General features: G+C 47.3%; 1 protein-coding gene across 10 annotated transcripts in view; it reads right to left on the bottom strand.

The window, feature by feature from the left end:
- Positions 1-606: 606 nt before the first annotated feature.
- nfixb (nuclear factor I/Xb) overlaps positions 607-14,087 on the bottom strand; it is a 113,817-nt gene continuing 100,336 nt past the window's right edge. For 9 of the 10 annotated variants that reach the window (XM_076164552.1, XM_076164554.1, XM_076164555.1 and 6 more), the window contains 3 exons: positions 11,517-11,692; positions 8,858-8,949; positions 607-6,361 (listed from right to left, as the gene is read on the bottom strand). In XM_076164552.1, coding sequence (XP_076020667.1) covers positions 8,878-8,949; positions 11,517-11,692 — 248 coding nt within the window. In that variant the 3' untranslated portion in view covers positions 607-6,361; positions 8,858-8,877. Of the gene's footprint in view, positions 6,362-8,857; positions 8,950-10,309; positions 10,458-11,516; positions 11,693-14,087 lie in introns of all 10 variants that reach the window. The other variant, XM_076164560.1, reaches the window with a different exon arrangement.

The following is a 14,087-nucleotide window of genomic DNA, read 5'->3' as shown; positions in this document are numbered from 1 at the left end:
AAGAGTCATATATGAATAGGCCACGCCCATTTACTACACTTCCCGCTATTTTTAAATTTTCCTAAAACAGAAACGCATGACCTATTTCTTTTAAATTATTGAATATTAATATAATCAAATTTTGAATTTGTGCACCGTACCAAAGTTGGTGGAAGCAAAATCAATTCAATTACTCAAAAATCCCTGTTTCAATAAAACTTTATAGACAAAAGCGAGCAGGACGGCATGGAGCTGGCTGGTTGTGAATTAGAGAGAAAGCACCGATGTGATTTGTGTTCTGATTCTGAACTCTGAACTCTCTTCTGGCTGCAAATCACATTCTAATGCAGTGGGCCAAAACTGTGGAAACCAAGTTCACTGTAAATTCTGCTCTGTTTGTAGAAAGTCTCCTAATTGAACCGTTCATGTTTGAGTTCTAACCTTTTACTTTCATATTGTGGTCAGTACAGACGTGCATCATGAACGAGAGGCGGCGTAGGGTGTCGGCCCGACGTATACACCAGTGCATTGTGGGAAAAGCATCCATCCTTGTGGACCTTGAGAGAGGAGAGAGAGCTGCTCTGATCACCACACAGGACCAAAAGAAAGCGGACATAGGAGGCAGAGTACAGTCCAGAACAAATCCTTTAATTCAATTAAGCAAAGGTGTTGCTCTTTTCAAACTGTGTTTTTATTATTATTATGGAAAAGAAACTGTAATTAACACATGCATTTCACCGTGGGCTCTGGGAGGCGTGTCTGAGGATGGGACGCTGCCCTGAGGGGAGGAGGAAGAGGAGGAGGAGGAGGGGGAGTGGAGTTCTCAAGGTGGAAGGTGTGGGGTTCAAGCCCAGAGAGGAAGGGGATGGGGGGTGGGGAGGCCAAAGGGGAGGAGGGAGGAGGAGGTGGGGCGGGGGGGCTCAGTCTAAACACCACTAAACAGCCCAGCATCTTACAAAAACGTGTGAAAAAAAGCAAAACAACAGAAATTAAAACGGCAGGCGGCCAGGCGGGGGCGGGGGTCGGACCAGGGCTTCACTCTTACCGGGCTGGGTCAGATTCTCTCTCTCTCACGCACGCACACACACTCACACACACACACCTCACACTGCTCTCTTGATATGGCTTCTCAACTGCGGCGCTTTTCACGTGTCAAGGCCTTAAACCGATAATACTGCTGCTGGCTTCATTCGAGTAACGAAGGAAAAAGAAGGAGAAAAGTTGCATATATTCTTTTTGTCGCAGGAAACGAGAGGGAAAAGCCTCCGATCAAGCCTGCACTTGACTTCTTTTAGTTATTTTTTTTGCTGGTGGAATTCCAAGGTGCTTTCACCTCTAAAACGTAGACGAGATAAATAAGAGTGCAGCTTCTGGAACCATATCACTTTGGTCGATGTGTCGTTTAGTAGTAGTCGGTGAACCGCTCGTGTCGTTAAACTGATTTTCTGATGATTGTACTAAAACACGAGCCGGGGCGATTTGATCAGTTAGCCCCGCCCCCAAAACCGCTCTGGATCCCGCCTGCTGATAAGGTGCTTGAAGTCGTTTCAGTTATGTTTTTTTCGCGGTTATAAAAAAAAAAAAAAAAAAAGCTGGTCTCAATCAACCACGACGAAGGTGCAAGATTAAAGGTTTCAACAAATCAAAAAAGCAAAATCCAAATTCAATTATAAAAAGGAAATAAATAGACAGAAACAAGGATCACAAACAAACCCTGCCTATGCTAGCAGCCCCGCAGGCCGGCCCTCACCTTCCCTTGCCCCCCCACCAAAAAAAGGTCAAAGGTGAGTTTTTTAGGTGGAGTTTTGATTTGTCTCTGAACACTGTTGGCCCTCCGGCAGCGTCGGGTCCTCAGCACAGCCCAGAGCCCAGCGGTGTAACTTGTTCACTTACATTAGCTGTTGAATGGAGAAGCTGAAGAAGATGGGTATGGTAATACAATGTGAAAGCGTACAGACAAGAATAACATGTGAGCTAACTGCATTCTGCTCAGACAAAACAAAACCAAAACAAAAAAAACAAAATTGTTGCGTATTCTTTTTTTTCTTTTAAACCCCGCCGTTCGGAGAAGGGGGAGAAGGGGAGAAGAGGAGAAGAAGGAGCAGGAGGAAGAGGAGGAGGAGGTTACGCGGCTACAGACTACTCCAGTGTCCAAGATAGACAGAAGACGAGATACAGAGGAAGAGAAGCAAGACAGAAAATCGTTTTTTTTTTGTAGTTTTTTTTCAGCTTTTCTTAATTATTCAACAATAAAAAGAGGAACTAAATCACACCAATTTCCTTTATTACTATGTATACTGCTTTAAAAAGCTCGAAGAGAGAGGAAGAGAAAGAAGTGATACAGAAGTTATGAAGGAGGGGACGTTTTCTTTTTTTTTGAGATGGAAATCTGTGAACAAAAGGCACTTTTTTTTTTTAGGGACAACCTTTAAGATGCTCTGAGTCTAAAACACTACATCACCAAACAAATACTTAGAATCATCTACACGGGGAGGGGGCGGAGCCTGGGAGCCAGGGTGGGTGGGGCTTGTGGGTGGGTGGGGAGGGGGTGGGGTTCACTTTTTGTCGTCCAATCAAGTGACAGCGAGCGCCCCGGCCTTACAGGTGGGGGAGGGGTTTAAGCATTTCACAACACGGACACGTTCCACGCTCACGGTGTCTTTCTCCCCCCAAACTCTGATAGGCTCAGCTCTTTGTCCCGTCTTTAGGATGGATGTGTGTGTGGGGTCGTGACCCACGTGGAGACGAAGAGATGGAGGAAAGAATTTACATTTGAGTTTACAGGAACGGCTGGCGAGCGACTTTGACCTCAGCCGTTTGTTTGTAAAGGTTTGGAGAAAAATGCCTTTTGTCACAACAACCTTTGCATACAATGAACCCCTCCCCCCTCGGTAAATACAAAGAGAAATAGAATAATGCATGTTTTCCTAAAATTTGCTTTATGATAACACTTAATTTTGTTTATTATTTATGTATAATAGAGATTGAATGTACTTTATTCTGTAGAAAGCACCAGGTTTCATAGTGATATATATTTGAGTTGTTGTTCCTTCAGCCCTCCCACCTTTGGAAAAGAAATGAACTTTTTTTTCTTTTCTTAAAAAAGCAATAAAGGAAGAAGAAAAAATTAAAAAGGAAAAATAAAAACAATTTCCCCAAACTTACAAAGACTGGGATTTTTTTCTGGCTGCCCTCGTGTTTAGAGTCCCAGGGCAAAGTGGACTTGAAAACAAAAAAAACTGGAGGGTTTTCCCTCTTTTTCTCTCGACAACCTCAAACAATCTCTAACAGACAAACACAATTCCTCTACCAAGGCATTGCACATGGCTCAATCAACATACATCATTTTAGTTTCAATAACAATACTTCCCATCAAAACACGAAAGAAAAAACAAAACCTAATCCGTTTGTTTGTTTATCCTCGCCTACATTTATCCTTAATGTGGTTTCCTAACGGATCTATTGTTGTGTTTGTCGCAGAGTTTCTCTTTTTCGTGTGGGTTTACAGACTGGTACTTGAGCTCAGATCAGCGGATTCTAGGACTGTGCGATGTTCGCCATGCTTCAAAAAATAACTAGACTGCCACAGAGCTTATCTTGCAAATAAAAAAATGTATAGATCTATAAATATATATGTGTATTATATATAAAGATGCTTGCAATTATCTAGTGAGCCGTCACCTTTTTTCCTCTCCCGACATAGAATTTCACCATTAACTATAGCTTATATGTGAGAAAAAGAACCTGAATTCATGTTTGACAAATTGCATAATGGGAATACAGAGGCACTTCCATAGATTAGAGAAGAAATCACCTTCGCCTTCGTTCCGTCTGACTCAGCACAGCGAGTTCTCTCTATGAAGCTGATGAGATGGTCGCCAGGCGGTTGGCCGACTATGTGTGTTTCCCTGCAGTGAAGAACATGGCCAGGCAGTCCAGTTATTTAGTGAGGTTTGGGTGGGCGACTTTGAGTCGGCCTATCAAATCTGATGTTTGGGTGTGTGTGAGTGTGTGTGTGTGGGTGGGTGTGGTCGTGGTCGTGGCGGGCGTCGATGCGAAAGCGATTACAAAAAAAATAAAAGCATAAAGGCCTCCTCAGATTGTCTCAGTTTTTTAAGACTTCCCTTTGAATTCGCTCGGGCTGTGTTTGCGTGTCGGGCAGCGACGGCAGCGAGTGGTCTTTGTTGGATTTGAGTGTGTGACCGCGTGTTGAAACGAGTGGCATCCTGCGCTCTACGAGTGTGTGGGTGTCCATCCCATGCCATGAACCGGGGAATTAACAAAATGGTGGCCGGTCTAATTCATCCCTTCAAAATAAAACACAGACATGTCTCACACGGTTGGCTGGCGTGTTTACTTTAGTGCAGTTTGATCATTAAGGGCTCATCCATTTAGTCAAAATAGCTTGGGGGGGGAGGGGGGGCGGAGTCTCTTCCTCCTATCGCACGCCTACAGGGGCCCTCAGTCCCTTCAGCGTAACACAGATATGTCACATATTCATTTTGCTCCACAGCGTGGCGCTCTCTGCTCTTGGAGCAGCGGCCCTCTGGGAGTGTAAACAACAGGGTAAACATCAGGGAGACAGAAAGAGGAGCAGCTCTCTCTCTCTCTTACTCTGGGTCCCATCTTCAGCAACCTAAGCTTTCCTCCTCCTCCTCCTCACCCCCACCAGCCAACAACATTACCCATGATTCCTTGCTCTACCGGGCGCTCTCAGCTTTAGGAGTGCCAGACTGAAGGGGCCCGCACATCGCCTGGCGTTCCATCCTGGAGAACGACACGCACGTTTGTTTTTAATACTTTGCTGTGATTGTCATAACTATCGTCTTGTCCTTGTGTGGCAAATACATGAATCTGGCACGGAGACGGAATCCAACCATCGGACGTCTACGCTATTGGTCAGCCAACCACCCTGTCTGCATGTCAACATGTCCCAACATGTCTCTACATGTCCCTCGCTGCGTCGCTCTATAAGGTGCTGTCATTCAAATACAAAACAATTAGAAAATAGTACAAATCCAAAGGAATAAAATCAAATAAGAGAACACACAAGAGATAACAAAGTCATTCATCTACATTACAAGAGGGGCAAAGGGGAACCAATGGAAGCCGTCCGTCCGTCCGTCCGTCGTCTGTAATGTGAATGGACTCAATGTCAACGTCAATAGATGCTGATGGAGCGGGCCTGTGTGCATATCAAATGAAAACATGATACATAACACCACCACCTACGTACGTCTATTAGACTCTAAACACTGAGACTGGGCCACCGTGTGTGTGTGTGTGTGTGTGTGTGTGTTGCTGCGGTCATGGCACAGATTGTGTGATCGTTTTGCGATCTGATTCGCCGGCTGTGCGTGGAGATGCGATGGTGAGCGGAGGCCCGGTGACTTTGCTGAAGTGAACGATGGAGGACGAGTGTGTGTGTGTGTGTGAAGTCTTGTACCTTGTTTTTTTTTGTGTTTTTTTTTTTACTTTACAATTTTAGGCATGTCTGGTTTCTTTACCTTCCATGCCTCGTAGGTAAATAGTGCACATCGTTAAGATTAGTGTTAATTGATTCGACTCGTAGTGCAACCCTTAATCAAAGATATGTTTTGGCATGGTCTCTTTCTGGTTAGTAGTAAAGGGGGTGAAGGGGCGAGAGAGAGAGAGAGAGTCAATGGTCACAAAGGAGGAGGCGTCGGTCAATTTAACGACTTTTTGGGTCACAGTAGTTTGGACTACAACAGCTTCTACTGCAAACTCTAATGGTGTCTTTGTGTTTGTGCTGGATCTCGCTGTTGGATGGATTTAGTAGCTTAAATGTGTGTGTGTGTGTGTGTGTGTGTGTGTGTGTGTGTGTGTGTGCGTCCGTCGCGGGAGAAACCAGATTCGCTTTTTGGACGGTAGATTTTTTTCGTAGCCATTCATTACACGATGCGTCCTGGCTGAGTAGAAGTTGACCGTTTTCCTCGGGGGTTCCTCTTGTTGTTGTTGCTGCGGTGTGTGTGTTGCTGGTTGGGCGGCGTCAGGAGAGATGCCTGCTGCTGCTGCTGCTCGCTGTTTGTCCTCTTTAACCTTTCCATTCCTGCCATCCTCTTGTCCATCCGTTCATCTTTCCATCCAACCATCCGTCTTGTGTTGATCTGGGCTTTGAGCCCACTGATTGGGTGAGTGAGTCCAGAGTTCCTCTAAAAAGTGTCCGCTGCTGGGATTTCCTGGTAGCGTAGCTTGGTTATATTTTTGCGATAGGTGAGAGAGACGCTGTGAGGGTCGGCCGCTGGGCTGGTTGGATGGACAATCGTTATCCTGTGGGTCGTTTCTCTGTTTGCTATTTCTGATTGTAAAGAAAGAATTCTAGTTGCTGGTTTGCACGCAGATCTTGTCAGAGGAACCAAGACTGAAACAGAAGAGAAGTGGGAGGAGATTGTTAGAGTTAATGTGGCTGAAGGAGGCGTAAATATAAATATACATTACAGACGCACGCACGCAAGGGTCGGCCTAAAACAGGAAGTGCGGCTGTAGTGTCCACTTAAGTGTTCATCCATGCAGGAAGAGCAACGTTGTCTCCTTTCACAGACATAGAGACGCTTTGCCGACGTATGTCCTGCATAGTTTGAGAAACTTTACCTCAATATGACCTCTGACCTGATGGAGGTACTAGAGGAAAAAGGTCAGGAGTTCAACCAAAACCTCAGAGAACAATTAAGGACGGTCATGCCATTTTTCACAATGTCTGAATCAAAGAGTGACCTCAGTGTGACCTCTGTGTGACCTCAGTATCCTCAGGCAACACAACACAATCTCACCGCCGTCCTTCAAATATGGATTTGTGTTGACGTTTGGATTTGGGCTGAAGTGCAGAGCCTCTTTCATGCCGACACCAAACTGTGTGTGAATACGTGTGTGTATACGAGGTCCTGACGAGGTGCAGGGCGGGGAGAGACAGCAGTCGACTCTCACTGTGCACGGAGAGGCTGTAAGCATGAATGGTGTCCATGTCTGGGGTGAAGGACAGTTTGTACACTCGGGTTTGGCTGAGCATTAAATGGTTACTAACAGGCCAGGCAGCAGCAGGGTGGGGTGTGTGTGTGTGTGTGTGTGTGTGTGTGTGTGTGTGTGTGGGGGGGGGTCCCTCTCCCCTCGGTGTGAGCAGGGAGCAGAACTGGGTCACTGTCTCTGTTGCTGGCTGCCCTGCTTGGCCTGCAGGATCTGGCACTGCTGGCCAACGCGCCGGCATTCTGGAAGTCAAAGCTTTGGAAACGACTCTGGGCCTCCAGGGAAGAAGCCTTTTGTTTACTTTGACTCTTACAGGTCGTATGAACACACACACAGACACAGACACACAGACACAGACACACACACACACACACAGACACACACACACACACACACCTCTCTCCCCTGGGCACCGTCCCATCAGGCCGTGGGCATTGTAACTTTTCCCTTCTTAGTTACTCTCTCGCGCTCACAAACACATAAACACACACACACACACACACACACACACACACACACACACACACACAATCTCCCATGTACACTCCCACTAAATCCTTGGCAGCAGACAGTGACCACCCTCTTTTCTTTCTTGCCCCCCCCCCTCACCCTCTTTCGAGCAAACCCCTTCTCAGATTCAAGATCAACTAGCAATGACATCATGTCTGGTTGCCGGGGGTAACGAGACGGCCGGGACGTGACTTCTCTTAGGGCTGAAACTCTGTCACTCTGTTCCCTCCGTTTCCCTCTCTTTTTTTCTCTCTGGCCCTGCTGGTATCTTGTTTCCTTCCTCCCGGAGGCTGCAGCTCTTCGCTGCGGCCACTAGAGGGCGCATAGAGCCCACTGATCCCACTGTGGGAACTTCTCCAGCCTGTCCTGCACTCAGCGCTCGCAGACTTCTGACAGGGCTTTTGTCTCGTGATGTTTGTGGATCATGAAGCCTAAAGCGTCGGAGGAGCCGAGGCCGTCTCTGAGCTCGGCCCTGGGCTTTACTTTGAAAAGTAAAAACATGCCTTTTCTCTACGTCTCTCTCAGTATGAAGTAGAGAATCCAGAAGCAGAGGAATAAAAGCAAAGTGGGACCAAGGACGTTTAAAAAAGGTCTGAAGGCCCGAGTGCATTAGCAGGAAGAAGGCAAAAGCATGAAAGGTGCTGAGAGAAAGGAAATAAAAATTGGACAGAAAACGAGGATGGGGAATAAAAAGTGAAGTACTGTATGAAAGAATGGAGGGGGGGGTGGGGGAGGGGGGGAACTGAGGGCAGAGAAACAAGGGAGGGATCAGCAGAGCAGACTCAGATGGTTTCCATGTGTGGAGGAGCAGAGGAGAGCTGAGCTGAGCTCCAGGCGGGTGTGGTTGGACACTAATGAGAAAAGTGCTGTGGGTAATGGAGGAAGCATATGAAGGAGACGCAAAGTGGCGAAGGGTGAAAGAGGGAAAGTAAAGGCAGAGAAAACAAATAAAAGAGCGGGAGGATAATGGCGGAGGAGAGCGAGAGAGAGGGGGAGAGAGAGAGAGAGAGAGAGAAGGAGGGGATCTGGTGGGAGAGGAGAGGAGGAATCCAAGTGAGAGGTAGCAAGGGAGCGAGGCGGCACGGGAGAAGGCCTGTTGCCTGAAGGGTAAGCTCCATATGTGCCAAATAAACAGTGGAGCACATATGGTAAAACACACACGTACAGTAAAACACAGATACACAAACGCACACATTCATGCTGCACTGAGGGACGAGTGAGGAGGAAACACAGCAGCAGGTTTCAGGGAGTGAGGGAATAAGAAATAGTTTGGCACCGGTCCACAAAGCTAATAACTTTCCTGAGTTTCACCCGTAATCACACACACACACACACACACACACACACACACACACACGCACATATTGGAACAGGTTCTGCCTCTTACCTGCGTCTGCTGCGGGATGTTCAGAAAGTTGTTGTCCCGTGATCCGATGCCGACAAACCTGTTGGGAGCTGTGGCGCCTGGCGTGGAGTATGCTACAGAGAGAGAGGAACAAAGATGTCAGCCAGCACAACCACCGCCGCCACGGCAACTTCCTGTGGAATGTTAACGTGTAATGATACACAAAAGAAAACTCTCTGGATTATCACCGTTAACATTCCACACACAGTAAAGCCACTTCTATCATCCAGGTCAACCAAAGCGTAGAGGAAAGTGTGCCAGAGTCGGGTTTATAAACTTTAGATCTGCCTGAGTGTTGAGGGTAAAACTCAGTGATTGAGCACAGCAGGATCCTGACACTGAGGATCAGTCGGGGGACGTTTAGAACCCAGTGGCATCAAAGTCTCTGACAAATTTAGGGCAGTTTGAGGTCCGTACAGACTCCAACATGAAGGCAGGCAGAGGCGTTACTGTAAACACAAATCTCTGAGGACTCTGATGGTGAGGACGTGTGTGTGTGTGTGTGTGTGAGTGCTGCATGTGTGAGGAGGTCTGTTTGTGTAAGAGGGACAGACAGAAAAAGAGACGTCAGAGAATAATGTGTAAGTCCATCAGTATACTGAATACGCCAAGAGTCGGTAACAGACACATGACACTGAAGACTTAGAGACGCTGACTCTGGGTAGAACACAAACAAACAGTCAACTTGAAAGGAGAGCTACAAAAACAAAATCAAGTGTTCCAGCCAGTGCCCCTCCTATCACAGGTGATAGAGACGTGTGTCGTGGACAAAGCCCAGACGTCCAGAGTCTAACAAGACACCGCACAACACACCTTTCTCTCCTAATCCAACATTCACCAAACAAAAAGCCCACATCTACAGAAGAGACTCAAATCAGCCGACGCAGGTCAGGAATCAAATTGTTCCACCAATGGCTGAGGTCTTGGCATGGACTGTTTTAGAATCCAAACTGGTTAAACTGCCCTAAATTTGCGCCTTGGAATGCGAGGAAGCCCACGGGACCGGTTCAAGACTTTCACAAGGTTTCCTGGACAGAAGGGTTTAGACGGAGAAGACCCAGGGTGGAGAAGCTTCAACACTAGAAAGAGAGCATACAAAGCGGCACGTCTGAAGCGGCTCACGTGCCTCAATATACACAACTACTCACACTGGAGGACTCGGTCAGTGGGCCCAATACAGGGCCCAGAGGACCTGGACCGTCCACAATGAAAGACATGTCTGACCCAATGGTTGGTGGTCTCTATTGGGTTCCACAGCATATTCTGTGCAGCCTTCCAACGGCAAACGGAGATGAGATGTTGGGTACACAGGAACAATGATGGCACGAGGTCGGACGAAGAATAATGGCAGGGGCTTTTCACTGGAGAGGGTGGGATTCTCTGTTTTTGTTTTTGTTTGTTTTTTTCCGACAATGGTCTCACGGGGTCACTTACACGGAGATGCGGGCGAGGAGAGTCCGCCGTCAGGGGGAGTGCTGTTGGGTTTAGAGTCGGGCAAAGGGAGGGGCACTGGGCGGGCCACTGGGGGAGGTGGAGGCAGCAAGAAGGAGCCTGGCATTTTGCTCTGGCCGCTCCCGTTTGGCTGCAGACAACACAAACAGGGTCAGGAGGGCGACATGCGACGGTTTCGCAGACACGGAATGGAAGAGGACACGGCTCGGGCGGCCAGGTCCAAAAAAAATATCCATGACGGAGGGAGAGGCGATGGTGGAGGGGGGAGGAGGTGGAGAGAAGGGAGTGGAGAAACAACCAAACAACCAAAGAGATGATGTATGTGGACTGCATCATTGATGGAGGTGTAAAAAAAAAAAAAAAAAAAAAAAAAAAAAAAAAAAAAAACTTAATCACCACAGGGTTTGGTGGGAGAGCGGCTGGAGCCTGAGGAAAGAGGTGAGACGTTCCACCAGGGTGGTCCGTGGTGGGTGGAGGTGAGGAGGAGGAGGAGGAGGGAAGTGAGCGGATTATTGGTTGGGTTTCGTCCATAAGATGGCAACAAATCAAAACTATGGGAGAATACTCGGCTACACAAGCACAAAACCACCGACAATACCAGCACCAAACAACCAAACTCCAACTCAAATTGCAACAGCTATAAATGAAAACAGAACACAATGACACAACACAGAACAGGTATGCTGGGCTGGAGTGTGTCGTGACTCATTCAGATTTTCGTGCTGATGGTTGCGACTTCAGAGGGGTTTGGGTGAGCGAAAGAAAAAAACAAAAAAAAGTCTGAAACAGGAAATGGCAAAAAAATGACATCGACAAAGACAGTACAAAGATCTGAGCATCCAAACGGTTCACAGCTTCACTTGGGATGCAGTTTTTGCTGTGGTTTCTGCGTGTGGATTTGTAATAATTAAGTGTGTGTTCTTACGCAATGCCTTCAAACAAGCATCTGGCATCCACCGTCCACTTAAAGCAATAATGTTCATGATTGATTGATGCTGAATACAGTTTGAATCTGCAGCTAAAACAGGACTATACCTTTGATTTCTCTTTCTCTATACTTATTCTTTATTCTTATTGTTGTATGTAACTGATTTGTGCTGTTGGTCCAAGAAAAAATACCATGAATGTAAAATCTCTCTTGAATTTGTGCCATTTACCTGCAAAGCTCAGTCTGAGTGTGAGAGCTTACCTGTCCGGCGGCCTGTCCCGAGCCGTCAGCACAGACAAACTGCACAAATTCCTTCAGGGGGTCCTGTCCAGGGTGGTGGTGGTAGCGGATGGTTGGGTGGGTGAAGTAGGGGCTGGACTGCTGGATGATGGAGGGAGACGGGAAGTGCAGGGCCGAGGCCGAGGCACGGGGACTCCCTGAGGAGAGACAGTTAGTGTGTTAGAGGAACGGTTAAGGAGCAAATCCAGAGACAGATTGGGACAGCCAGAGAAAAGACACTTGTCCAATAAACGCTTACAGGCGGAGAGAGAGAGAGAGAGAGAAGTACTCACTGGATAACAGCGTAACTAGAGACGTTTAATCTGGGTAAATGCAGGACGTGAGCGCTATGACGTTCGTCCAAGAAAAGCTGATTTCAAGTTAATAGGTATTATGGGCATTGCATCATTATGTTTTATGACCTCTCCAGTAAATCTATAGAGTTTTATGGAGGCCATTTACACACACGTTGCATTCATGTGCACGCACTCACACAGACTGCACAACAACACCACCCCAGTAAACACCATCCAGGCTCACACACACACACACACACACACACAGGCTGTACACACCTGAATGTGCATCAACTCACTACATTTCTAAGCTTGTTAAAAAAAAAAAAGAAGGATTACTGAGCGCTGTCTTAAATTAGCAGTCTTAATGCCTCCGTGCCTGTGTGCTGTTTTCAGAGTGTGATTCATTGGCACCGATGCAATTTGGCATACAGACGGCAAATCTGTTTTTTATCTGACACATTCTCTGTATTACGGAACTAATCTGTACATTCACACTGTATGTCCAAGATGTTTCCCCTTATAAAACCGGCCGTGGTACATCATTATCTGTGAATGTGTGTGTGTGTGTGTGTGTGTGCCGATCTCATACGACAGGTGTGGCGATTCAGCCTATATCAGCCTTCTACTTATACAAAAGCTTTTCTTTTGTGTTTTAACAAGAAAGGGGAGAGAGAGAGAAAGTTGCTTCCCAGCACCTAAAGGGGCTGAATGTGAAGCCGTGTGTGTGTGTGTGTGTGTGTGTGTGTGTGTGTGTGTGTGTGTGTGTGTGTGAGGTGTGAGAGGGGAGCAGTTGGTTGAGCCCCACCACCAAACACAAAGCCCTCTCTGTCAGACCTACATCCATTACTAAATCTCCTTCATTTGTATTAAAAGGGTGAGGCCTGTTCCCCCTGTTCTCCTTCAAGCTTGCCAGTCTGCCACCCACCCACCCTATCCCATCAAAACCCCCCAGCTGCCCATTATGGGTTGCCAAAACTCCTTGGTGCTCGCATCTTATACTGTGTGTGCGTGTATGCTTCCGTGCGTCAGTGTACTGCACGTATGCCAACTCCGCTGCATTACCCCCCAGACAGGGCCCTATGCCTCCCAGCCCAGTAACACCTTGCTCCCCTGCCAGGCCTGCCAGGCTGCCTGTTCTCCTGCAGAGCTCCTATAGTCCCCTTCTAATCCCATTAGAGACAATGTGAGGCCCAAACACTTGAGGGGGGTAAGGCGGTTGGTTGGTTGGTGATGCAGGGGGGGTTGGTGGTGTTTGATGCAGAGGCTCATAGGGAACCCTGCGCCCCAACCCCGCTCTCACTCACCTCTTAGGTGCGATGGAGGAGAGGCGAGTGCGTGCGGAGAGCGACGCCCCCCCGCCCCGCTTTACCTCCTCCGTACACCGTTACAAAGCATGTTCCCTTTCTCCAGACCATAAATCCCTTTGGATCTAGTCTTTCACGTAGCACAACAACACGCAGATGATGTGGTAAGCACTTTCACACCAGCATGGGAACATTTCCCAACACACACACACACACACACACAGAGTTTGTATAGAAAGAAATCACAACCGGGTAACTTACCGACCTTGGCCACAAAGCGTTGGATATTATGTACGTGTGTGTGTGTGCATGTAAGTGTTAACGTTTGTGTGTGTGTGTGTGTGTGTGTGTGTGGGGAGGTGGAATTTGCTGTGGCTACATCTCAAAAAGCACGGGGTATCTGTCAACAAGCATGGAGGAGGCTTTAATGACATGGCGGTCAACCTCATTGCTTCACATCTGCTCGGTGGCTTAGAAAGCCTTTGATGTCGCCCGGTTAGAGAGCCGAGGCACATGGGTAATTATCTCCGCCGAGCTTGTTCATTGGGTGAATTCACAAAGATCCGTTTAACCGAAAAAAGAAGAGCAAATCTTTCTCTTTTGAACTGTGGGGCGATGATAAAGGGGAGAGGCTGAGGACGAGTTAGTGACTGAGCACCTTCGGCTCCGTTTGATGCTCGGATGCATGAGTGTTGTTGTTTCAGACCCGGAGCATCCCTCTGTCTAGTTTGCATGAACACACACACACACAATCACACACACTAACACACACACACACACACACACACACAATATAAAGTTATATATAAAAAGAGTTATATAATGCTGTAAATGAATTCATTAAGTTTAGAATCAAAGTCGAGTGTAATATGTGTCACATGTTGATAAACTGCCAGAGTAAGAGCTACAAACATGTCTGGCTTGCAATCAATGGAGATCGATGTAGATGT

The sequence above is a fragment of the Genypterus blacodes genome, unplaced genomic scaffold (assembly GCF_046128005.1).
Source record: "Genypterus blacodes isolate CSIRO-AG114 ecotype Tasmania unplaced genomic scaffold, CSIRO-AGI_Gbla_v1 ptg000137l_1, whole genome shotgun sequence".
Classification (NCBI taxonomy): domain Eukaryota; kingdom Metazoa; phylum Chordata; class Actinopteri; order Ophidiiformes; family Ophidiidae; genus Genypterus; species Genypterus blacodes.
Note: the sequence above shows the minus strand (reverse complement) of the source record. Positions and strands in the feature narration are given on the sequence as shown.